At 37.7% G+C, this 27,822-nt stretch overlaps 2 protein-coding genes across 2 annotated transcripts; one reads left to right on the top strand and one right to left on the bottom strand.

Moving 5' to 3' along the window:
• Positions 1-7,117: 7,117 nt before the first annotated feature.
• Positions 7,118-17,532, bottom strand: LOC126825268 (sialate O-acetylesterase). The gene is made up of 9 exons (XM_056101693.1): positions 17,483-17,532; positions 16,902-17,221; positions 15,662-15,800; positions 15,251-15,416; positions 14,971-15,056; positions 14,675-14,805; positions 14,132-14,289; positions 13,697-13,892; positions 7,118-7,123 (listed from the first exon to the last, which is right to left on the bottom strand). The coding sequence occupies exons 1-9, from the start codon at positions 17,523-17,525 to the stop codon at positions 7,118-7,120; spliced, it is 1,245 nt and encodes a 414-aa protein (XP_055957668.1). The 5' UTR covers positions 17,526-17,532.
• A 2,457-nt stretch (positions 17,533-19,989) lies between these two features.
• Positions 19,990-26,436, top strand: LOC126824261 (sialate O-acetylesterase). Its single transcript, XM_056101694.1, has 9 exons — positions 19,990-20,037; positions 20,268-20,587; positions 21,851-21,989; positions 22,254-22,419; positions 22,882-22,967; positions 24,573-24,703; positions 25,287-25,444; positions 25,594-25,789; positions 26,197-26,436. Exons 1-9 carry the CDS (start codon positions 19,995-19,997, stop codon positions 26,434-26,436), a joined length of 1,479 nt encoding a protein of 492 aa, XP_055957669.1. The 5' UTR covers positions 19,990-19,994.
• The last annotated feature ends 1,386 nt before the right edge of the window (positions 26,437-27,822 follow it).

Raw genomic sequence — 27,822 nt, forward strand, 5'->3', positions numbered from 1 at the left:
TTCCATAGAATTGTGACCTGTATATGCTGTTTTTCATCACAGTATTTAAAGCCCCAGCCCCAAGTTCGCAAAACAATCTCAGACTTAAGTTAAGAATTCACTCAAAATTGTTCGGCTAATTTTATCTAAAATAGAGTCCTTTATAAAACTTTTGCTGTTTTAATGTATCAATAAGAATCTATGAGTAAAGTTTTGTGTTTCTAGATCAAAGATATTTCTCATAAACAGTGATTGAAAGAACATTTTGTGAACCCGGGCCCGGTGTGCCAGTTTTAGCAATAGGAATCACTTGCAATTCCTATGCAATAAGCCCATCGCCATATTGTTGTCTACGAACATTTAATAATAGGCCTGTTTTAAATCCGACGGAATCCAAGCCGGGACCTTATCTGGCGTTGGGTTTTTTTATATTTATTTGGCCCAGAAAGTTTTCTAGGTTGGAATGGTACGAAAAATCGAGGTTGACATACGTGTAAAGGGGCCATTCACATCTGGAATGCGATGAGGAGTAAGCAGAAACGCAGCTGCGCGGACAAAATTGCCCTAACTGCGCCGTCTTCGTTATACTAGAGCGTTGGGGGTCGAGTGGTTAACTCGTGCGCGTTGGATCAGAAGGTCTGTCATTGAGTCAACTGACGTGGTTTCGATTACCCGCTTGTACGTGACAAGAAGTAGGGTCGCCTGTCCACCCTCGTGGGTTTTCTCCGGGTGCTCGGGTTTCCTCCCACTGAAATAAAATTGAACCATGTTAGTCCTGAAATGACCGAGTTTGTGTCGAATGTACGTTAAACTCTCTCTCTCTCTCTCTCTCCCCTCTCTCTCTCTCTCTCTCTCTCTCTCTCTCCCTTCATTATCCTGGTAAGTACAATAGAATAGGATGTTAAACCCCATTTCATTTTTTCAAACGCACCAATTAAAATCTAATTTAACAATAATCTTCCATCATTGATAGTTATAGAGATAGAATTGTATCGATGTAGCGAATGGTGTTAATAATATTTAGATTAATCATCACTTATATAATAAAATCATAAAAAAAATGGCCATCGGAACATACACGGGCATACTAGACCGTTGTTTACATATCTTAAAGATCAAGATCTGGAAAGAAGATAGAAATTTAGGTAAAGCCTCGTTCTCTTTTTTACATTATCGACTTGTGTTGATATTTTTGTTAATTCAAAAAAGACTCGTAGGAGATTCTCTATTTACCATCACTTGTTTAGATATCTTAGAGATCTAGATCCATTAAAATGATAAAAAATCTAGGTAATTTTATGTTACATATAGCAGTTGTTCCTGTTAGCACAATACAGTTATTGTAGTGTTTACTTTTTGCTGATGGATTCATAAAACGGCTATGGCCACATTTAATATTTCCAATATGAAGGTTTATTCATTTTTTTTAAAACTACAATTATGATTTAGATCAACAAAACCGATAAAATTTAACCAACATATGGAATATTTATCAGAAGTTCCTACAAGCACAATACTATCTTTCTATAAAATAAATCCGTTGCGGACACCTTTCTTGTGTTGATGCGATATTACGATGACTTTTTTTCTCGCCGTTTTTTTTTCCACTTTAAATATGGTGAATACGTTTTAAATGATGAATATATTTTTTTAATGACGCTGTTGCACATTGGTGCCAAATTCAAATTATTCTTGAATTTACTTTTTCCATTTATGCTATATTTTTTAAAGTTTTTAAACAATAATTGATGGAAATTATGACTCTTTATTGTGGAACTACTTTCGATAATTTTCATAAATGTAGCAGCTGGTCCTGTCTGCCAAAACACTTTAATTGGCAATTTTGTCTGTAAAATATATTTGAAACACCTTCTTGCAAACTGGCTTACTCTACTAGGTTTTTGTTTGGGGTGCGGGGGTCGGTGCTTGTCGTCATACTTTTCTGCATACGCTATGCAGTGTCTTATCTTATGAGGGAAATTTTGCCCGAACAGCGATACTACGGCCTAATCTCAAGGATTTATTTACATGCAAGCTAATATGTACTCTGGACTTCCGTTTTTCGTTCCATCCTAACGAATAGACGTTGTCCTTGCAAGCCCCCCCCCCCCCGCACAACTAAACAACTATCAAGGGGAAAAACGCACTGGAAAATCCCGAGAAATGTTCTCGAAAACACATTGGCGTGCACGTAAAAGAACCCATGATCGTTCCTTACTCACTGAGTTACCTCGGCCCCTTCTGGGTATACCTGATATGTAAATATATTCGATCAACAATTACTGAAATAAAACAGCTGTAATTAGCCCGACAATAGACCAAGGATGGTACATAACACACCTATCATCTTCAGGTGTGATCATCACATATTCAAGGTGTCAAAAACCACTTAACCTATCATAGCAATAATCTATCGTTTAACATACAATTACCATTTCAAAATCAAAACTTGCCAACCACATGATTAACACTAAGAACAAAACACATGCCAAGATTTCAAGTTTTTCTCACCCGGTAATTACAATAAAACGGTAATTTGTGATAAACGAGGGAACACAATACGAAATCTACACTTGGACAAAAATAAAAACACGTTTATGGTTTTATAATTGAACTGCTAACAGCTTAATGATTATATACAACAAAACGGCAATCATTCCCTTGGATGGGTTATCACAGTTTTTGACCATTTCGCTCCAGTGGTCATCATTGGTGTCAGAAACGAGATGACCATTTCTAGCGAGTATAGCCTCCTCACGCCACTTAACCCACTGTCCATTCAGATGTCAAAAAAGCAGATAAACGTTTTGATGGTATAAGTTGGGAATTGTTTGACCATAACGGTGAATATGATAACGTTTGGACAAAACGTGTCATAAACATTGTTGTTGGCCCTTTGTAACATCTGCAACAATATCTGAGAGATAAAGGAACGTTTAACGGCTGTTGCATTGGTTACCTATAGCAATAAGAAAAACATACAACCCACAAGGACTACCACCCCCACCTCCGCACACCCCCCAAATACGGAATTTATTACCTTTGAATCATAAATGAGTTACAACTTAGGGATAGGAGGTTTTACGCCAGCTAAGCCTGTTCCCGTACCACATCCAGATATCCCGTATAAAAATATTGTGTTTATAAAACCAAGAAATGAAATGAAATAGGGTTTAACGCCTTACTGTTCTGCTCAGAACTGGGCTAATGAAGACGGATAAAACCAAGATATAATTAATTAATCTATTGAATACCTAAGCCTTTATTAATCTACCGGATAATCTACCAGATCTATTTAGAGACAATAGACCACTAATCGAGAATAATTCCCCTTCAGATTCAATAAATCCATTTGACATATTGCCAAAAAGAATAAACACAAAACCCAAAGTATATAATTATAGTATAAAAATGAAGTGAAACTATTGCCTAGAGCTTAATGTCGATACTTACAATATAGGTCTTTGTGAAAATCAAAGTCAGAAAATTAAGATAATTTTGAGAATCAGAACATGACAATAATACTTAAACCTTTCGCCTTAAATAATGATAGTTGAAGGAAGATATTGTCACACGATAGAGGTATTCATTTTCATATTGCCAAAAAGAATAAACAAAAAACTCAAAGTATATAATTTTAGTATAAAAAAGAAATGAAACTATTGCCTAGAGCTTAATGTCGATACTTACACTATAGGCCTTTGTGAAAATCAAAGCCTGAAAATTAAGATAATTTTGAGAATCAGAACATGACAATAATACTTAAATCTTTTACAGTTGAGAGTAGATATTGTCCTATGATAGAGGTATTGATTTTCCCAATATTACGAGGGGATAACAAGAGAGCGAGAGAGAGAGAGAGGGAGAGAGAGAGGGAGAGAGAGAGAGGTGGGGTTTAATGTCGACTCGACACAGACTAGGTCATTTCGGAACTTACATATGGTTTTATTTTATTTCAATCATTCGCTTTATCGTAGCGGTCTTTAGCAGTGGGAGAAAACCGAATAACCCGGAGAAAACCCACAAGGTTGGACGTACAACCAGGGATTCGAAACCACGCCAGTTGACTCAATGACAGGCCTTATGATACAGCGCGCACGTGCTAACCATTCGCCCCCCCTCCCCCTCCCCCCGAAAGGATAACGAGAATAGAAAATGTACAGGTTGCATTTAATCCCAAATAATATAGATAGTCCAGGATCTGACTGATAATCAATAACATTTTCACAAAAAATATATTTTTCTCTTTATTTCACATAAACAGCTTCATTCTGGTATTTATTTCATAGGAATTTACAGAAAAAAAGAGCATCTACGATAAAATGACTATTTTACGTCGGTGGCCACCTTTGATGACGTTAAAACGGGAAAATCCTAATTGGTGGTAATTGTCCACCTAATTCAAAATTTTTACTAAGGCACCTGCTAAACATTTATGAAAAAAGAATCTCCCTTTTCAAACTTCCTACAGAACGCTAGTTAGATTCCGGATTACATGGGAATATGACCATTGCCCTGTGGCGTTAAGAACATTTAATGATATGCGAACAGATGAATTAACACTGCCCTTAGACCGTTAATTAAATATATTGTTCTATATTGGGTAAAGGGTACGCTTTTGTTTCTTTTCAAATATCGATTGAAAGGCATTTGGGTGCTCTTCTCCAGAACACAGACTAATGCATTATTAATCTCTAAGTTTATTCACCAAACTTTAATTATTAGCGAGCGCACTTTCAATTTTAAGTGAACTCAAGAACGAGTAAACACTCGAAATGTTGCAATTTCAGAAATAGCATAGACGAATGACCATTTGTGTAGGACCAGACACGCGGCCATTTTGAAGAAACCGTCGCGCCATCCACGCGCATGTCATTAAATAATTTCAATGAACAGACAGCAAGAGAATTAAAATAAACAAGCGCCTATCGTCACATTAATAAGATTATTGTGAGAAACGTGGGGAAACTTTCCTTGGGGCAAGAAATTGATTCTTTGACGATATTTTGATGAACTATTATTGGATACATTGTAAGATGTTGTACGACCTGCGATTCATTCATAGATATCTCATTTATTCTTCATAATTAAGTAATTATGACGGCGGTTAAAGCTCGTATGTAAACATGGCGACGTTGCGTCTGCGTTAAGTCATGGTTCTCTCAAGATAGGTGTGGATACAATTACTGATTAATATAAATATCGACTGGTTTTATTTTTAAATATCCACGAATTAATTAAAAGAAAACCTGAAATATGGCTCTAAGGCTAATGTTCTAACGTTTATTGATACGTGAGAGTTTCCATTTTGAATCATATTAAAACACACTTTGCTGATATTGATTTTAGCTTGTGAAAATATTTTGTTATTTATTGTTTGTCGAAGAATAAACACACAATTTATAAAAAGAAATATGGTTTTGTGTATCAAGTCTAAAATGAACCCACTTCATCGTTTAAAAAAGAAATGGGGCGGGAGGAAAGGGAGGAGGAAGGGGTGAATGTATCTTAAGTCAAGACATTGAAATAAATAAAATGGGGTTTAACGTCCACTTGTCTGCGACGAATAGGATACAGACCACAGACCCAGAGAAAACCCACGGGGTTGGACAGGCGACCCTACTCTTTGTCACGTACAACCGAGGAATCGAAGCCACGCCAGTTGACTCAATGACAGACCCCATATATACACAGTATATAAGAATTTTGCAGTAGTAAGAATTTTTATTTTAATCCCTTCAAGTGCCTGTGCCTATATACAAGAAAACGCTAGGTAATTTATCACTCAATACAGTTTTGTTGGACCTTACGCTAACGCTTTAGTATGGCTTACCGAGATTTCTGACTTCAAAAGAAACTCCTTTATTATCAATGATTGATTATTTTATAATTTGAAACTTTAGAGCGCTACTTTAAAATAAAAAGACAAGTAATTTACAAAGTACGAAGCTCTATTTAATTGTTTGGCCTGTCTCCATATTCAATAGACTTTTATATTATAGAGATCCCTAACCCTTTTTTGTCTGTTGACCCCGTCAGTGGTTGGCGATATAGTCAACTAAAGAGCATTTTACATAATGTTGATCCCTTATACATGTCGTGTTTGCTGGGCCAACAAAAGACGAACAAGCTGCTCTCAATACTAATGGCTTTAAGATATTCTCTACACCCATGTCATAGGGCAGGTGTACACATGATTTAAAGGGACACTCAGGCGACCATAAATATGTAGAGAAATAAATCACGAACTTAGACGCACTCGTGGACAGTACAGTCATAAAACCGCTAAACGTGTTTAATAATACAATACATCCAACAGGTAGACAAGAATCAAAATCCAATGCAAGAAGTCTAGGAAAATTATTTGAAATGGAAAAATAACCAAATAAAAAAATGGTTATCATACCCATATATCGTGTACAAAACCTACCATTCTTGTTTTAAAGGGCCAATCCTGATAATATGTTGCAGAATAAAACTGCTTAATTTTGTGTTAAAATCCCTTTAAATCCTCTACCTAAGGGCCGAGCAACTAACCCAATATTTGTGATACGTTTTCAACAACTTAAACTCGTCAGTCTTCTACTGGAAATGGAGACCGGTGTCCCAAGCTGTATTATGCGGTGTCTGGAAAAGAGACTTTTATAATGTGTAGGTGAAATTTACCTTTCTTCGTTATCAAGTACAGCACATGGGTCATTGACTGTATAGACCTCTAAAGGAACCGGAATCGATTATCAGGTCACCCAACGAATAAAATGACCCGAAATCTTCAAAGGGTTACGTGTCCGGATAAGCATTGAGGTTCACGTCCAAACGACTCAATATTTTTAGCTGAAATTTTGGGACAGTGGAAATACAGCATTCCTCTATATTTTGGCGCTTAAATTTCATACGTACTCGGGCCTTTTATTTTTGAGACTCTGTTTAAATCGGGATAGTCCCTTTAATATCAAAACAAAGTTCCGAATTAATAGAGAAACACCATTGGTGGCAAATCCGCATAAATACTTCCATCACATTGATATTACCCGCGACCAAACCAAATGGATATATGGTCTAATACACAGAGAGAGGGGGGCGCGGAAGTGGGGGGGGGGGGGAGGACGAGGTCAAAATCACGCTACTTGTCTAAATTTTAGGCCTTAAGATATTGTCAAACAGAATAGGTTTATTTTTAATGCTATGCAAAAATATTAATGAGTCTCCGCAAAAAAACGTTGTCGATTATTCCCGTTTAACCATAACAATTCTACAAAACCGTTATCGGATTTGTCGAAATATTAAATTTTCCCCGGAGGTGAAGATTGTTCGGGGGATTTACACCACCAATGGTAATAATTCAATGAATTCCGTAACTTTTGTGTAAAAATCACATTTCAGGCCGATGCGCACTTGAAATGTGTAAGGGCATCATGTGGTAGACCCACTGTTACATTCAAAGAAATCTTTCTTCTACTCTGTTGGCCAGTCATGTCAGACCAACAATAGTTCTTGTTTAATGGATGGTGTTGATCAATCGACGTAACGAGCCTTCTTAGCATCCTGACATCTTAATAACAATTACACAATAACCACAAACAAGACAATCACGAAGACAATCCGAATGACCCATCTATTCTTCTGAACTCCGATTTTCTCACGCACTTGTGTGGACAATAGGACGTTATTGCTTTTAGATTCATCAAATAAAATATTGCTCGTTCATTTACTAGTTAACGCATCTGCATTCTAACATGGATGCCTTCTTATTGTATATTATGTTTGGCTGACCGGATGTTTGATTAGCTTGTTATTGAGTCGACAAGGATCCACGTTATCAATCATTATATCAATTTTTATTGGGCCAAAAAAAAAATAAAATACGAAAATCTGATTGCTCTTGGTGCCAGGAACCTGATAGTTTTGGCACCCTTTTCATTACCAAATTATACATAATACAAATAGGAAAGGACGGCGGAACGGAGTCAGGGAATCTCTCAGTTTGATTTTCCCTTGTCAATGGTGCAGGTCAAGTGGATGGTACGAAAAACCCAGGTCCCGTGTATATCATTAGCAGTACGTTAGCGATCCCTTGACAGTTGGAAGTCGAAAAAGGAGCAAGCCGTAGCGCAGCTGTCCCGGCAAATTTTTCCCCTCATAACAGCCTGGATGGCGTATTCCCGTTTATATATGAACTTACATACTTTGATCAATGAAATGCGGGATAATTGTTTACTTATCACCTTAGTGGGCCTGGTTTAACACATTTACATAATGCAAATATTTTAATAGTATGTGCAACTTTTATTAGTTGAAACCGACACGGAAAACAGAGAGAGGGAGAGAGAGAGAGAGAGAGAGAGAGAGAGAGGGAGAGAGAGAGAGAGATAGAGAGAGTAGCGGTAAGACATTTCGGGACTAACATATGATTGTTATTTCAATAATTCGCTTTGTGAAACCGGGGGAAAGGGAGAAATGCGGGGAATCGAAACTACGCCACTTAACTCAGTGACCAACCCTATAATCTAACTCGTGCGCGTTAAACCATTGGGCCACCCAACCCCCTAAATTATATTGCCCAAAGCCACAAATAATACACAATTATGACTTTAGCAGTTTGTTTGATGTGCACGTATGATATATTTGATCGTTTTGTACAGCTTAAATATTTTATATGATAATTTAACGGTAATCGCTTCTTTAATCATCTCCAATCCAACAAGAATGGGATAAAAGAGAAAATTAACGAACGCCAAGATTAAACAGAATGGAATATGTCCTGGAACAAAAGGTACAGTGATGATAGAAGGTTACAAATGCTTCACGATCCTTAATGACCGCAGTCTATTCAAGGGCCGTCGTTGAAAGCTAGATAATATTTATCCAGTGGTCAGCCTTTAATAGAAGTGACCAGTGTCCACCTTGTAACCGGTCGGTAATTGTCGAGTTTATTAGAGAACAAATTGCACGCCATATGTTCTATTGTCCGAGACTTGGAGCGTGGTGGGTAGGATGCAATAAGGCAGATGCAATGAGCTGATGATCATTATACACCACTGGAGATCCGAGATCAATGGTGTATTCGTACATCCAGTTATGAAAAACCTTAAAGTTATTCAGTTACAGACAAATAAATGGGAACGTTTTTTGTAGATTTCACATATTTTGGCATGTCATCTTTCGGATTCAATTCACCATTCGTTAACATAGTTTTAATCTATCGTAAGTCTGGATAATCGGGATGAACATACAGGTGGGAACACATGATACGGTTAATTAGTCCCGATTACTGGACGTTTGCCCATCAATTACAATCCAATTACTGGACATGGTATTAAAGAATTTTCATAATATTTTATTCCTTTTGATTAACTTATGAATAAAGGCTGGTCTCCAAAGTCGATAAACTGCAGCTGGACAAGCTGTTTATATTTTACCTTCTCTTAATACGTTGTCTACGTCACATATTCGAATAAGCAAATCCGATTATACAAAATTTGAGAAACTTTTATGCTCTCTAATATTTTTACTAAATATCCTCTTTTGTAGATCCTTCGTTAGAATGGAGCCGAATCCACGTTGAAAGTCTATAATTTACACTGGAATTGAAATTTCCATTTCTACTGGATCGAAACAAAGGACTCTGCTGCTTCTGTGTAGGGGTCATTAAGTGTGGGAGAACTCGGAGAAAACCCACGAGGCTGGACAGGCGACCCTTCTACTTGTCACGTACAAGCAGGGAATCAAAACCACACCACTTGACTTAATAACAGACCCTATGATCTACAATACGTTCCAGTTAAACAAAATCGAATTGTGCAAACTTCGAGAAACCTTAACGCTGTCTAATTAAAATTTAGGTTCCCTTCAAGGTATTTAGAAGGGTGTCTCTAGTTGGTCAAGGTTTTCGTTGATAAATCGTTATTAGTATCATATGCTATTTTTTTCTCAAGTAATTCTGGAAAACCAAAATTCCACTGGTCAAATTCGTACCTTGTGAATTTATGTAACATATATATTAACTTTGAATATTTGATCAATCTTTCGATAGCCGACATTTGTTCAAATATCATCAATTTTCTGGAATAACCAATATTCTAGAAGTTAGCTAGACCTCGTTTCAAATATCTTTTACGCCGTCTCAATATAAAGTTTCACTGTTTAAAGGGACAAATTGAAATCAGGACATAAAAACAGTTTGGTGAAATTTCAGTAAACTTGTGTTTTCGATTGATACATACTGCGCCAAGAAATATGTTACCCGTGATCGTCGCAATCAAAATTGACAACGTTTAATCAGAAATAAATCGAAACTGAAATATGGACATTTAATTTTGTGATCTGATGCTTATAGACAGAGAGAGAAATGGGGTTTAATGTCCACTCGACATAAACTAGGTCATTTCGGGACTTACACATGCATCAATTTTAATTCATTAATTCGCTTGCGCGTAAGGGTCTTTAGCAGTGGGACAAAACCGGATGACCCAGAGAAAACCCACGAGGTTGGACAGGCGATCCTACTCCTTGTCACGCACAAGCGGAAAATCGAAACCACGCCACTTGACTCAATGATAGACTTTATGATGCAAAGCGCAGTCGCGCACGTGTTAAGCATTAGGTCACCCAACCCCCATAGGTGAATTCAAAGATGAACATAAATAAATTGTTTAAAGGGAGAGAGATGGGGTATAACGTCCACTTGACACAAACTAGGCCATTTCGGGACTAACACATGGTTCAATTTTATTTCAATAATTCGCTTGCGCGTAAGGGTCTTTAGCAGTAGTAGGAAACCGGAGGACCCGGAGAAAACCCACGTGGTTGGACAGGCGACTATACTCCCTGTCACGTACAACCGGGGAATCGTAACCACGCTAGTAGACTCAATGACAGACCTTATGATGTAGCGCGTACGTGCTAACCATTCGGCCATCCAACCCCGCAAATAAAATGTTTAAACATAGCAGCTTTCTGCATTATACGAGTTTTCGAGTCGGCCCTGTAGGCGATGGTAGTTAATACATTTGATTCACCATATACATCCATGAATAATTCAGCTGGCAGCAAACCTTTTTGTCTAACAAGCAGATATGCCTATCAAACCGCCACCATCATTGAATCGTGGGCGGATACCCCGTTACTTGCAACCCAGACAGTTGAATTATGATTTGCCATTGCAAAATTTATGATCATAATAGGTTCGATGCCTATCAAACCGCCACCATCATTGAATCGTGGGCGGACACCCCGTTACTTGCAACCCAGACAGTTGAATTATGATTTGCCATTGCAAAATTTATGATCATAATAGGTTCCTAACGTTTCCGTTACGAGACATCTCATACCAGATCAGGCCTCGAGTTCACAAAGCATTCTCAGACTTAAAGGATCAATACCACTCTTGTTGTAACTGAATAATATGTCCCAATCTTTATTCTGGTTAACAAATTGTACTATTTTACAATATTTCAATTAATTGATGATACAAATTTCATCTTAGCACACCTTATTTAAAAATTTTGAAAAATTCAACATAATGGTTTGAAACGTCTAACGTAAACCTTTTCAAATGAAACTTAGATTTAAAAAAATATTTTCGAACCCTCTGGACAAGTAAAATAGGATGTAATGGATAATTTACACAACAGGTAGGACACTTAAACATCTTGTACTTAGATAGAGATACTATCTATTTTCTGGAGCTTTCAAGCCAGCAAGAGTGTTATTGTCCCAATCACTGTTTATGAGAAATATCTTTGATTCAGAAACACAAAACTTTGCACATAGTTTCTTATTAATGTATTCGATACATTAAAACACAACAGTTTTATAAAGGGTTATACTTTAGTTAAAACAAGGCAAACCATTTTGAGTAAATTTTCAACTGAAGTCTGAGAATGCTTTGTGAAACTGGGGCCAGTTCTGTATGAATGATATCCAATTTATGGCAATACTACAACGTGTACGGCACATTGAAAAAATATCCGTAAGAATGAAAACGACACACACCAATAGTTAGATTGCAGATGAACGAACAGTTCACCTATTAATATTAAGGTTGGGTGGCCGAATGGTTTAACGCGTGCGCATTGGATTATATTGTCTGTCACTGAGTCAAGTGGGGTTGTTTCGTGTGTGTTTGAAATTGGCTTATCCGCTTCCACCGGGTGGGTTGGATTACCCGATTGTACTTACGAAGGGGTATGGTGGTCTGCCCCCCCCCCCCCACAAGTCCCCCAGTTTCCCCCCACTGCTAAAGACCCCTATGAGCCAACGAATTATTGAAATAAATTTAACAATATGTTAGTCCCGAAATTACCTTGTTTGTGTCGAGTGGATGTTAAACCCCATTTTTGTCTTTCAACTACTTACATTAATCACATCTAAGCAAATATGTACTACACTTGGTTTGTCGCTTTGTCCGAGTTATCTCCCTTCTTTATACTTGGGAAATCAAAATTAGTTTGAGTATCATAATGTTAAAACCAGAAGGGAATCAAGCCATAATACCACAGTCCAGTGTCAAAGTTGAGGGTATTGTTTTAAGGATAAATCTAATATCAATTCTAATTTCTGAAGATTCCGTATTTTGAGATTAAATCGAAAATCCATTTTACTATCCAAAACATCTCAGCAAATCTGTGAATAATAACAATAAACACATAATGTTCACACTTTTCTTTGGATTTATTCAATACATAGCCAATTTATCAACATCACCGTTCTTAAAATGCTGTATTTCTAATAAATGGCGGAGCTGGCAGATCATTGTCTCGTCCATATAAACAACATTTCTTAAATTCACAAGGACTTTCTCTCCACGAGTATCTTAATCCTACCCAGTGTTTGTCTTGACAACCTGTGACATTTAAGGTAACAGTTGCACCATGATGTGTTAAAACGGGTGCAGCAACCCAAGCATCATTTGTTCCACAAGTAGTTTGACTGGTAGCAGAACAACAGATCTAGAAATATAAATTCATAGTATATATATTTAATCAGTATTCGAAATTTAGTATTGATGGGCGAATTACTGGCCCAAATATGAAGGACAAATTCCTCCTGTTGCGAGATTTATGTCCACAATGACACATTCCAGTGAGCAAACGTGTTGTGATCACCAGAAATGAAAAGCTCTGGGATGCCTACTCCGTCTATTTCAGGCCTGAGCATAACACCCTGGACCCCCCCCCCCCCCCACACACACACACACACCTTCGGGACCCACGCCATATACAATCTCTAATTGTTTTGGGGTGTTTTCGTAATATAGTATTAGTATAACAGCTTATATTATTCTACGAAGATCGAATGAGTTAAGATTAACGAAACATCCCTGCGAGTATATGCGTGTTTACTTAAAATCAAACATCTAACTAATACAGTTGATATCTAATTCCATTTGTATTGTAGAGCAATAAAGAACCGTAATGCATGATGATGGCAAAGAGAAACGGACACAGCTCACCAATTATTCCTACGCCGTCACCCACGAAGTAAGGGCCAAAGTAATTGTGATTTTTTCTCTCCCGCTCTCTTTCCCCCTTTCTTATGGCGATCTTTATTAACGTTTTGGTATAGACTAGTTAGAAATGCGTCGATTTGCACATCATTATGGTTGGTAACACTATGTATACATATGGGAATGGAATGAATGTATATTGACAATAATGTTCATTCTGTCGTAGTCTAGATTGAATAATTATTCCTATATTTCTAAAAGAAAACATACCTCAAAACCAGCTGTTGATCTTATGTCTAAAACAGTATGTCCATGATCATACTCAATAACCAGATGACCTTTAGTTTTTGTATTAAATGATGTAGGATATGGTCCTTGATAACTCAGACCCTTTTCACCATAAGCTACAGCTAAAGCAGCTAGACCCAATCTTTCTGCTACATCCTGTTTAAATCGGGAATGGATACTGAAATAAAAGATTAGATATTTGTTATTTTCCTGAATTGAATGTCGCATCTATCGTGTTCAATAAACAGATGATGTTGGTGTTGTGTTGAACTACTTTTGCAAAACAGATGACACAAAACAACCTTCATAATAAAATATTTCTCAAGAAAGAATTCGGTGTCCCTATTTTATGGAACAAACGTGTTCCAACCATGGTCATATACAAGCTAAATTTCAATGCAAAGAAATAGTACTAACGATCCACGGGGTGAATGAAAATCAGGAAGGTCCATTGCCACAGACATGAAAGAATGAGGCATCTTGGTGTTGGGAACGTAACCCATATTGGCTGTCTGTGCCCATCTTAATCCTGGAAAACCACCGATTTTGCTGTGATCTGCATGGTTAGCAGCAAGCTACAAAAAGCCAAAAATGTAATTTTACACTTATACAGTCTAGATTTTAGGTATTCTATATATATAATTGAGGTCTCACTCTGGAATATCATTTCTTGGGTGCTTGAGGTAATTCAGAAGAATTGTGGACACACAAAAGGACAACGCGACAGTTTAGTTAGCAATATTAACTTCCCAAACAAATGAGAAGTCATATCCAGAACAATGCGGCTGACATAAAAAGTTTAAACATTTGAAATGGATGTATTGATTATAGATAATTAAATTAAACAACAGAGCAGTAAATGACATAACTAAATTAACAATGAAAATTTCCACGGGCGGTCTGATAGGCATTTTTAGGACTTTTATCCATTGTTTGATGAGGCTTCGTTATTATAATTACCTGTACGAATCCGAATGGAAAATTTAGACTTGTCTCACCCATTGAGGCATGGTGGAATTTATTTCTCCATTCCTTAACCATAGCAGGCTGCTGACATGCATATTTTGCATAACGACCGGAATTTGACTCACCTGAAATGGTTTCAATAAATAGCATTAATACCAAAAATATACAAATAGGGTTTGAATGGTTATTGAAAATCGAAACCACAACAACGGCTTTCACAACCGAACTCTGCCAGCTTGAAATGTACTTCACGAAACATTAGTCTTTTAAAATCTGAAAATATAGTTTACCTTGAAACCAAATAGCACCATATATGGTTGTAGCCAGCAAAGGGTTAATCATGGCATTCCATAAAACAGATGTATCGTGTTGATTGCTGAAATAAATATATTAATTCTTTAACACGGTATTGGTCCTTAGATTAACGGACTGTCTCAATTAATGTTTTTGTTAAAAGGAATGGCTATATAAGACACTTTATTTCAATGATGCCAGTTCAATATCGCAAGGTCAACCAATATCACTCTGACACGGTCCTTCCTTAATTATTCGTATTCAAGCAAAGCTCACCGTTTCCTAGCATGTCCAGTACAAGCTTTTATAGCATCTGTTCCAGACCAAGCTTCTATAGGAGTTCCTCCCCATGCTGATTCAATCAGACCGATGGGATATTTACGATGGTTGTATAGGTATTCTCCATATAAAAGACATAACGCCGAGAAGGTCGGAACTGAGGCTGAAAAAAAGTTTCACACAAAAAATATGTTATTCGGGAATTTGGCAATTATAGGATTTAAGATGATGCGAACCTGAACAAATAAAAAGGTATACTTTCCATTTACATGCAATTCTAACCTTGGGCTTTGGTTAGCAGAGCAGACCTGAGTACTTATAACAATGATTGCACTTGGGAGGGAACATCAGTTTTTTTCTTCCAAACACCATCGATTACCTTCCAGATATAAAAGATCCCTTTCTTACTTGCTGATGGAGCTGTCCATGGTGTTTGAACCGTCTTTATGTCTTCCAGTGGTGTCGGTGATTCTACATCTCTGACGTGAAATAATCTGATTTTATCAAAGGTCAAGGCTTTCTTTAATTCATAGGCACTGTTATTGACCTGCAATGATTTTGAAAGTGTGGACCGTTTAAATTTCAAATAAAATGAAAGATAGGAGCAAATATTTGGGGAATGTTTTTCATCTGCAGTTTTGATGTTGTATTTCCATTTGACTTTACTAGCGTGTTCGATCGTTTGTATTTCTTAATCATGCTTTACAACGTCGAATTGAGATCGCGTGACCTGAAAATTGCAAGGTTCTAACTAACAATTTGGTCATATTGAGAAAATCTCTTCTCGGACTGTCCATTTTTTCAACTTTTTACGTTTTAATTTAAAATAAAGTGAAAGATAGGGGTAAATATTTGATGTTGCAGTTCCATTTGACAATACTACCGTGTTCGATCAATGATATTTCTTAATCATGGTTTACAACATCGTACTGAGATTGGACAACCTCTACTCATTTAATACTGTCAACGGCTGTGAGGCGGGAATTTTTCAACAATTACCATGGTCATGTTTAAAGTCAAGGTCTTGTGACATATCAGTTAGTGGGGGGCCACGGTGGCTCAGTCAGTAAGACGTTGGCCCGCTAACCTGGAGATCACGTGATCGATCCCTGCGTTAGCCCAGAAAGTTCATCGAGAATTTCCGGCGTGGATCCACCTTGTCGGTGGCGCATGACAGAGGATCTGGTAAAAGACACTGTATAGTCATTCGGATAGGACGAGAAACCGAGATTCCGTGTACACATTAGCGTGCATATAAAATACCCCTGCGAAGTTGGAATTCGATATATAAGAGTAGGCTGTAGCGCCGCTGTCCGGGCACAATTCCCTTCATTGCACATTGTATGGCGTACGCCCGTCTTCATTAGCCCAGTCGGAGCAGAACATTAGGATATTACACTACATTTCAGATTTCATATCCGTTTCATACGAAGAAAATATGAATGAATTACCCAGAATGCAAAAATGAAAATGACAGGCAGATGTTAATTATTCGTAGATCATAAGTGGAGTTCCAACAGTTGCAAGAAGATGTGGACTACCAGAATAAATATTTATGAATTATTCTTTACGATCCCATCTGACTGATGACCAATGATGGAAGATGAGATCAATCTAGAATAACATTAAAGTAATATCAAAAAATTACCGAGTTCATGGCGAAAGCCATATTACTTTGTCCAGAACAAACCCATACATCTCCAAATAAAACATCGTGGAGACTAACACTACCTTCTGAAGATGTAGCTGTGATAACAAAAGGACCTGGACTTGTCATAGCAGGTAGTTTAGCTTTCCACATTCCATTAGCTGTTGTTGTTTGCACTGGAGATCCATGGCCTACGATTTGAATTGTGACCTTTTCGTTGTTTTTGTCCGCATAACCCCAGACAATAGCTTTGTGGGGACCTCTCTGTAGTACCATATGGTCTCCATAAGAAGCTGAAAATCGTAGTGCTGCATCACTACCTGAAATACAACAGTAACACAATATTTTGTATACCACCTAATCCAAATATTGTTACTCGTCGTCCAGTACATAGTATGTTCACAATTCCTGTCCATGTATGCACGAAAAACAACGACACAATCAGCAAACACCAAGGGGAAAAGCGAAATCGAAATACGTAGATGTTTAAACTATTTTAGTAAACGATGGAATATAACCGAGCTTAGAAAGCCTTGAATGTCCTAGCGAATAATCTCCCTTATATCTTAACAACTTTATACCTGTTACAGCGGTTACTAGTAAAATTAAAGTTATAAACACCATATCGCGGAATACTGGTCAACTAATTTACATAGCTGTATGAAACAATATTTAAAGTAAGTAGAAATTTATACGTGCTTAATCTTGATTGTATCGATAAGAATCAGTAACTTTCTTAATGTTCTAGACCTAGTAAATAATCTTAAACCTGTGCAGAGCTCTCATATCTGCGGCCTTGATTGTATAATGGCAGTTGTTATTTTCTCACCATTCTTCTTGTGATCCTTTAACAATGAAAAAACATTTAACCTACAAGAAGATAGGTTATCAGATCGTGATTCATGACAGGATTTTATTTCAAGAAAGTGAGAATTGTCTATACAGCAGTTGTTAATAAACAGTCAGCCAAATCAAAAACATAATTTCATTCATGTACATAGCTGCACAGCATCATTCCTGTGTCTGGCAGTCGGGGGCAACTTCTTGCTTCTTATTTACCAGAACTAATGATATTTCAGATTACGAAATGAAATGGGGTTTACCGTCCTAAATTTTTGTTTACTATTTCAGATGATCACACTTAGATTCATGTGTTCTTATTGAGGCAACTCGCATTAAAATGGTTCATGGTCTACCACATTTCCGGTGTTGTTTGCCCATGTCAGTGGTGTAGAACAATGTCTGATCGTTCGGATGGGATGGAAAACTGAGACCCCGTGTACCTATTGGCGTGCACGTAAATGAACCGATGACAGCTGAAATTCGAAAGGGCAAATTACCCTCATAGCACACTGTATTATTATTATTATTATTTACAGTCCTTATATAGTGCTTATCTAAAACATTACTCTAAGCGCTTTACAATTCATAAAATCACATAAAATCCACAACAAAAAATGCTTATATATATAAAGTCATATATAAGAATCGTATGGCGTATACCCTTCTTTATTTGCCGTGTCAGTGCCGAACAGTAAGACATTCAAACAAATTTAATTTCATTTCAAAACATGAATTAGATTCAGCTCTGGTTTTATTTGTGTTGTTGTTTTGGCATTTTTGCCATTTCAGCATCTGTCTTATAATGGATTTAACAGGACTAGCTATAGGATGGTGGACCATATTTTACACCATTTAACAAGTACAGGTCATCTGGTTATTGATGTCAGTTCCAGCTTCGAGGAACATAATTATTGATTTCACTTTCAATTAAAATATATTGGGAGTGATAACTGGAATCAGAGAGGCTGGTCGGGAGGCTTCCACCCACTAGAACACCCTTGCGCCATCATTAGTGCCGTTCTTGCTTTTTAATGAAAGCAGGGTTAATGGTCTGGAGCAAATCTTAGGTCTTTTAGTACAAACCAAACAGTCTTCCTGTTAAAATATCAGAACAGGTATTTCCAATTAAGTTAAATTGTTGGGATGTGAATTTTAGAAACGTTATGTATATGAACAAGGTAATGATTTACCAGCTCCAGCATTTATTGAAAATACAGCATTTTAACAATTTCTAAACTGATCCCGCATTGCAAATTTGAATATTTTATGCATTCTCAGGCGTCCACTCGACGCAAACTAGGGCGTTGTTGGACAGTGGCTCTGGTCTGCATGACTTTAGGCAAATGCAGAACTTCTTTTTCGATTTGTTGTCTCGCTAAAAGAGAGAGAAAGAGAGAGAGGGGGGGGGGGTAATCTCGACACAATCTCGGTCATTTCAGGACTAACATATGGTTCAATTTTATTTCAATAATTCGCTTGCGCCTAGTGGTCTTTAGCAGTGGGAGGAAACCGGAGGACCCGGAGAAAACCCACGAGGTTGGACAGGCGACCCAACTCCTTGTCACTTACAATGGTAACTATTCGGTCATTCCCCCCCCCCATCAATAAGAGAATACAGACATCAATCTAAATGTGATCATTTGAAATGAAATACAGAAAAGAGTTGGGTTAAAACTGATTCATTTCATTTCCTGATCTGAAATATCATTAATTCTGGAAAGTAAAAAACAAGAAGCAGACAAGCATAAAAACGCCCTGTTTCTGTTGCTGTGTAACGTCTATTATAATACGTGACACCATTACCTTAAATGCTTCTGACTGTCAGACAACAGGAATGATATTATATATATAGACGACATTGTTTTACTCCCGACAACAGCAATGACGCTGTGTACATGATTTGGCTGACTGTTTATGTAATAACTGCTGTATAGACAATTCTCACTTTCTTGAAATAAAATCCTTTCAGAAATCACGATCCGATAACCTATCTTCTTGTAGGTTAAATGTTTTTTAATTGTTAAAGGATCACAAGAAGAATGGTGAGAAAATAACAACTGCCATTATACAATCAAGGTCGCAGATATGAGACCTCTGCACTGCAGGTTTAAGATTGCTTACTAGGTCTAGAACATTAAGAAAGTTACCGATTCTTATCAATAAAATCAAGATTAAGCACGTATAAATTTCTACTTACCTTAAATATTGTTTCAGACAGCTATGTAAGTTAGTTGATCAGTATTCCGCGATATGGTGTTAATAACTTTAATTTTACTAGTAACCGCTGTCACAGGTATATAGTTGTTAAGATATAAGGGAGATTATTTGCTAGGACATTCAAGGCTTTCAAATTAGAGCCCTGTCTAAACTCGGTTATATTCCATCGTTTACAAAAATAGTTTAAAAATCTACGTATTTCGTTTTCACTTTCCTCTTTGGTGTTTGCTGATTGTGTCGTTGTTTTTCGTGCATACATGGGCAGGAATTATGAACATACTATTTACTGGACGAGTTGTATTTCAGGTAGTGATGCAGCACTACGATTTTCAGCTTCTTATGGAGACCATGTGGTGCTACAGAGAGGTCCTCACAAAGCTGTTGTCTGGGGTTATGCGGACAAAAACAACGAAAACGTCACAATTCAAATCGTAGGCCATGGATCTCCAGTGCAAACAACAACAGCTAATGGAATGTGGAAAGCTAAACTACCTGCTATGACAAGTCCAGGTCCTTTTGTTATCACAGCTACATCTTCAGAAGGTAGTGTTAGTCTCCACGATGTTCTCTTTGGAGATGTATGGGTTTGTTCTGGACAGAGTAATATGGTATTCGCCATGAACTCGGTAATTTATTGCTTTTATTTTATGCAATTTTATAATTATCTCATCTTTCCATGGTGTCCAGGCAGATTTCGTTCCAAACCCTATATATCTACGGTAATTAATGGTTTCGTGAGGGATACTGCGTAAATATATTTTTCTGGTAGTCAACATCTTGTTGCAACTATTGGAGCTCCAGTATTTTTCCACTTCACTTATGATAGACCTATAAATAATTAACATCTGCCGGTCATTTTGATTTTTGCATTCTTTGTAATTCATTCACATTTTCTTGGTATCAAACTGATATGGCCAAAGACCGGGTTTTTAAACCTAAACATAGGAATTGTTGGAAAATGATTTGTGCAAATTCTAACCTCATGGGGTTGGCAGTTTGACTCTTATCTCAATTCGGCGTTGTAAAGCACGATTGCGAAAGAAATGATAGAACACGGTAGTATTGTCAAATGGAACTGCAACATCAAAAGTGCAGACGAAAAACATTATCCATGCACTCTGCGTCATTATCGTCTTTTCATTTTATTTTAAATAAAAACAGTTCACATTTTCAAAATCATGTCTATTTGGCAGTATCTAATGTATAACAGGTGTCAAAATTCGCGCCCTGAAAATTACACTAACATTTTGGTCAATGTTGAGTTTGATAATGGATATTGTTGGCATTACAAAGTTCTATCTGATAACAGGATTAAGGAACAATAAAATATAGTGGATTGACGTCCACAATCCAATTACAAGATTCCAATTCACTAGTGGACACCTTCTTCAAAAATAATAGGGTTCTATCTCTGTCGCTTTCCACGAAGTTTTAGGAGGACCAATCAGATTTCAGCTTGCATTTTAGTTAGGTGATTATTCCTCAGGCATCATGGTTAAGCCTAGGCATCATTCGTGGAAAATGGCAGATATAACTTTATTATTTTGAAGGTGTCCACTAGTGAAAAGTTGAAAAATGGACATTGGAGAAGAGATGTTCTCAATATGACCAAAATTAGTCAGAACCTTGCAATTTTCAGGTCACGCAATCTCATATTTCGACATTGTAAAGCATGATTAAGAAATACAAAAGATCGAACACGCTAGTATTGTCAAATAGAACTACAACATCAAAACTGCAGATGAAAAACATTCCCCAAATATTTACACCTATCTTTCATTTTATTTGAATTTAAAACGGCACACTACTACATTGTCCTTTTGGATAGAGGGAGAGGGGGGACGGGTAACGTCCACTCGGGACTAACGCATGGTCCAAAATCATTGCAGGTGAATAACAGTGCCTATGAATTGAAGAAAGCCTTGACCTTTGATAAAATCAGATTATTTCACGTCAAAGATGTAGAATCACCGACACCACTGGCAGACATAAAGACGGTTCAAACACCATGGACAGCTCCAACAGCAGGTAAGAAAAGGATCTTTTATATCTGCGAGGGAATCGGTGGTGCTTAGCCGGCGGATTTGGAGTGCACGAAAATGATTTTCCTTCTCAAGTAGACTCATTGATTTAACGACTCACGGCTGCATTGTTTACGGGCCGAAGGTCCTCAGCTGCTCAACAATTAAAAGCACTCTCTCAACCAAAACGAAAGCTGAATAACAAACATTTTGTTTTTTGTTCAATCATATAATCTTGTAAAATGGAATAATTCTTGTATATCTATTCCAGAATCCGTTCCGGCTTTCTCGGCGTTGTGTCTTCTATATGGAGAATACCTATACAACCATCGTAAATATCCCATCGGTCTGATTGAATCAGCATGGGGGGGTACTCCTATAGAAGCTTGGTCTGGACCAGATGCTATTAAAGCTTGTACTGGACATGCCAGGAAACGGTGAGCTTTGCTTGATATAAAGAACAATATTGTCAGAGTGATATTTGTCGACCTTGTGATATCGAATTGGCACCACTGAAACAAAGTGTCTAATATAGCCATTCCTTTTAACGAAACCCCGGTTATACGTGGCAAGGAGTTGGGTCGCCTGTCCAACCTAGTAGGTTTTCTTCGGGTCCTCCGGTTTCCTCCCACTGCTAAAGACACCTACGCGCAAGCGAATTATAGAAATAAAATTAAACCATACGTTAGTCCCGAAATGACCTAGTTTGTGTCGGGTGGACGTTAAACAACCTCTCTCTCTCTCTCTCTCTCTCTCTCTCTCTCTCCCTCTCTCTCTCTCCTTTTAACAAACACATTTGAGATTTGAGACGGTCCGTAACAAACACATTTGAGACAGTTGGGGGTGTCCGTTAATCTAAGGACCAGTACCGTGTTAAAGAATTAATATATTTATTTCAGCAATCATCGCGATACATCTGTTTTATGGAATGCTATGATTAACCCTTTGCTGGCTACAACCATATATGGTGCTATTTGGTTTCAAGGTAAACTATAGTTTAAGATTAAAAAACTAAATTATGGAATGTATTCCGATTAGACGAACAGAAGTCGGCCCTAAATAGAAAGTAGGAGTATACCTTCCCCATACATGAGATGGAATTATTAGCCATTAGCCCATTATGTTATATCATAGTTGTTGTTTGTTAGGTTCGCACCATATCGCTACTTCTTTTTAGTATTATATAAATATTTAAAATATTTTTAAATTTTTTTATTTTTTATTTATATAATTTTATTATTGTACATCCAATTCATTTGGGTGGGTTGGATGGCCGAATGGTTAGCACGTGCGCGCTTTATCATAAGAACTGTCATTGAGTCAACTGGCGTCGTTTCGAATCCCGGTTGTACGTGACAAGGAGTTGGGTCGCCTGTCCAACCTCTTGGGTTTTCTCCGGGTCCTCCGGTTTCCTCCCACTGCTAAAGACCCCTACGCGCAAGCGAATTATTGAAATAAAATTAAACCATATGTTAGTCCCGAAATGACCTTGTTTGTGTCGAGTGGACGTTAAACCCCATTTCTTTCTCTCTCTCTCTCTCCAATTCATTATCTGGCTTTTATATAAGTATTCACCACGATTTCTTAATCGCGGATAATATTTACGGGTATCCGATTAATTCCTGTTAAACACCAATTTACACAATGCTACTGACAACTACTTATCTATTTATATGTATTTAGGGTTTCACTAATTAGCTGACTATATCGCTTTGACTAAGTACTTGTTATTATATACTCTTCAAAATGCACGGGTGCTTTTATTAGAGGTAAGCAGTGTATGTTAATAACAGGCCAATTGCCTACACATGAACATAAACAGTTCATATGGGCGGCTTTTATGTATTCATTTAGGGTTTCACTAATTAGCTCACTATATCGCTTTGGTTATCTATACTAATATTTGTGACTGTCGTTTGTCTGTCTGTTTGTCTGTCTGTCTGTCTGTCTGTTCGGGGTTGGCGGCTACACTAGGTCTGCCCCGAGTAACATAGGCCAGGTGGCGTTAGTCTACCACTTCCGGTTTCGGGGTATGACCCCCGAGCGAAGCCGGGTATCCTGCTAGTTATATATAGTTATGACTTCCTTTTAATGTATATAAATACTTAGGGTTTTACTTATATGTAAGCTTCTCCTCTGGATGAAATTCACCTTGGGCGCTTCCCTGCAAAGACACTATGTCCTACCCAAAAAAAAGAGCTGGACCAAACCTATTTTTTGTGGCTTCCTCTGGCAAGTTCCTTAGGAAACACTTGTCCACGATATTACCCTCGGTGGAAGTGGACGTAAACTCCAGGAACGAACAAAGGAACTTATTTGTTATCATTTGCTCGATAACGACGAGAGTATCATCGTCGAAACGTTGCATGTTAATAAACCAGCAATAGTTGTTAGTGTGTGAAAGACTCATATTTCGTGAAGTACATTTCAAGCTGGCACAGTTTGGTTGTGCAAGCCGCTGTTTTGGTTTCTATTTTCAAAAATCTACGACTTGGAGATACCATTATAACCCTTTCAGACCCATCTTGGTGTTCTGTTATATTTATTTATATATTTTTGGTATTATTATTATTTGTTGAAAACTTTTCAGGTGAAGCAAATGCCCGCCATTCTGCAAAATATGCATGTCAGCAACCGGCTATGGTTAAGGAATGGAGAAAAAACTTCCACCATGCCTCAATGGGTGAGACAAGTCTAAATTTTCCATTCGGATTCGTACAGGTAATTATTATAATAACCAAGCTTCGTCAAACTAAGCAAAGGATAGTGTCCTAAAAATGCCCAGTATTTGTCTCCCAGTATTCATCGCAATCTCTGAATGTTACCATTGTATGTCATTCGTAATGTTCCCACGCGACTTCTCATTTTTTTAGGAAGTTAATACACCTAACTAAACTGCTGCATTGTCCTTTTAGATAAAGGGGGGGGGGGTAACGTCCACTCGACACAAACTTGGACATTTCAGTACTCACACATGGTTCAATTTTATTTCAATAATTCCCGTGCGCGTAGGGGTCTTTAGTACTGGGAGGAGGTCGGAGGACCTGGAGAAAACCCACGAGGTCGGACAGGCGACCCTACACCTTGTCAGGTACAAGCGGGGATTCTAAAACACACCACTTGACTCAACGACAGACCTTATGATTTCACGCACACACGTTATACCACTACACCCGCCATCCTTCTAAACTATTTCAAGCACCCAATTAAGACATGATTTTCCAGATTGAGATCTATATATGTTCAGCCTATCTGAAATCTAGTCTGCATAAGTGTAATAATTATATTTTTTCACTATTTGAAGCTGGCTGCTAACAGTGCAAATCACACCAAAATCGGTGGTTTTCCAGGATTGAGATGGGCACAGACAGCTAACATGGGCTACGTTCCCAACACCAAGATACCTCATTCTTTCATGTCTGTGGCAATGGATCTTCCTGATTTTCATTCACCCCGTGGATCGTTAGTACTGTTTCTTTTCATTGAAATTTAGTTTGTATAACACCATGTTTGGTCCATATAACAGGAATAACAAACTCTTTGTAATGAATTTTTGCATTGCCGTTTCCACCGTTGAGTACTAAACACTAAACGTCACCTGTTTATTTCAGCATCCATTCCCGATTTAAACAGGATGTAGCTGAAAGATTGGGGCTAGCCTCTTTAGCTGTAGCTTATGGTGAAAAGGGTCTGAGTTATCAAGGACCATATCCTACATCATTTAATACTAAAACTAAAGGTCATCTGGTTATTGAGTACGATCATGGACATACTGTTTTAGACATAAGAACAACAGCTGGTTTTGAGGTACGTTTTCTTTTAGAAATAGATGAGTAATTATTCAATCTAGAATACGAAAGAATGAGCATTATTGTAAATATACATTCCCATGTACATACCTTATCAAGCTTAATAATTTGCAAACCAACATATTTCTATGTATAGATCAATTGTCTTAATGGAGATATAAAAATCGAGGGGTCCTGCTCAGGCTCAATTGAGGTGGGGGGGGGGGCTGGTGCCTTTAATAATAGGAAATGGCATCTACAGGGTTCCAGGTTTCCAATTATGTTGGGTAAGCATCTCAGAACACCGGTCATGTGCTTTTTGCATCTTTGGCTCTCGCGAATTGTCACTACAACACTTCAATTTTCACATCAATTCCAAATTTCGAATACAGATTAAATATATATACTATGAATTTATATTTTTAGATCTGTTGTTCTGCTACCAGTCAAACTACGTGTGGAACAAATGATGCTTGGGTTGCTGCACCCGTTTTAACACATCATGGTGCAACTGTTACCTTGAACGTCTCGGGTTGTCAAGACAAGCACTGGGTAGGATTGAGATACTCGTGGAGAGAGAGTCCTTGTGAATTTAAGAAATGTTGTGTATATGGACGAGATAATGATCTGCCAGCCCCATCATTTATTAGAAATACAGCATTTTAAGAACAGATTTATTTTAAATTGTCTATGTATTGAATGAATTCGTAGAAAACTGTGAATATTATGCTATGTGTTTATTATACAGATTTGCTGTTCTGGAGGTCAAGTGGGGTAGGAAATCTTTAGGGGCAGAAATTAGAATTGATATTGGAGTCCTCCGTAAAAACAAATCTGGACTGTGATCTTGGCTCGATTTGCTTCAGGGTTTAAAGAGTTAGGTGTATAACTCAATATAACCCACAGTCTTCGACAATGCAAACACGACTGATTGGTCAATTTAAATCAACACTGATGCTGTTATCTTACCGAAAGGATGGGCTTCTGATATCCAATATATAAGACAAAATGAAAACTTTCAAATTTGCGCAGCAATCGCGTGCCAGAATGCTTTCGACCGCCATTTGAAGTGACTCGATGAACGAGTCTAAGTATACCAAACAGGAGAATACTACCGGCGTAGACTGCCATTCAATTTGGACTCTTCACGTATTTCGCCGTTCGAGGAAATCCGGTTAGAAATTACAGTAATAACAGAAACGATTGAATGTAAATCAATTTATGTACATTCATATTACAATATTATATGCGTTGCGATCCATTTGGGGGTAGGGGGTCTCATGGTCGAATGGTTATCGCGTGCGCGCTGTATCACAAGGTCTGTCACTGAGTCAACTGGCGTGGTTTTGATTCCGCGGTTGTACGTGACAAGGAGTAGGGTCGCTCTCCAACCTCGTGAATAACTGGGGCACAGCTGGGCACTGTTTCAAATGAGTAGGCAGATTATTCCAATGTGAAGCTGCCATTTATGAAAATGATTTTGCTCTAAAACATTTTAAATTATGAGTTGGTAACTGTAGCTGAGGTTATTTTTTGATCTTAGGTTCCTAGAGATCTTAGGTTACCGCTTCTGGTAATATGTCCATACAGCAAATATATAAGTCTCGATTAAACGATAACCATAGACAGCAGCTTATCCGAAAGGAAACCTTGGTCGTTGACCAAATATAATAAGGATATGATCCTTCAAGAAATCTAAGAATTGGTGGAGTTCAGTCACCCATTTCCTCAAAAATCCGTTCAAAACTGTATCTTCGGTCATATTAACACTGTTTTCAAGATAAGCTGATAGGCCATGGTACGCTGATTGGGTTCGTCACTCTGCTGGAGTTCATTTTTCGGGACTCAAAATTCAAGAAGCTTTTTTTTTGGGGGGGGGGGCAATGTAACCCCGAAACGCAAGGTAGATATGCATCGATCCGTAACTACCCAAATTCCTCACGCAAAATTTGAAAAATTTAAGTTACAAACTGTAGTATTTTGCTTTTTTTAGAAAAGGGAAAGGTTGTGGAATGCTAAATATCAACAGGGTTCGTCTTCTGATGACAATGC

This window comes from Patella vulgata, chromosome 6, assembly GCF_932274485.2.
Source record: "Patella vulgata chromosome 6, xgPatVulg1.2, whole genome shotgun sequence".
In the NCBI taxonomy this organism is placed as follows: Eukaryota; Metazoa; Mollusca; class Gastropoda; family Patellidae; genus Patella; species Patella vulgata.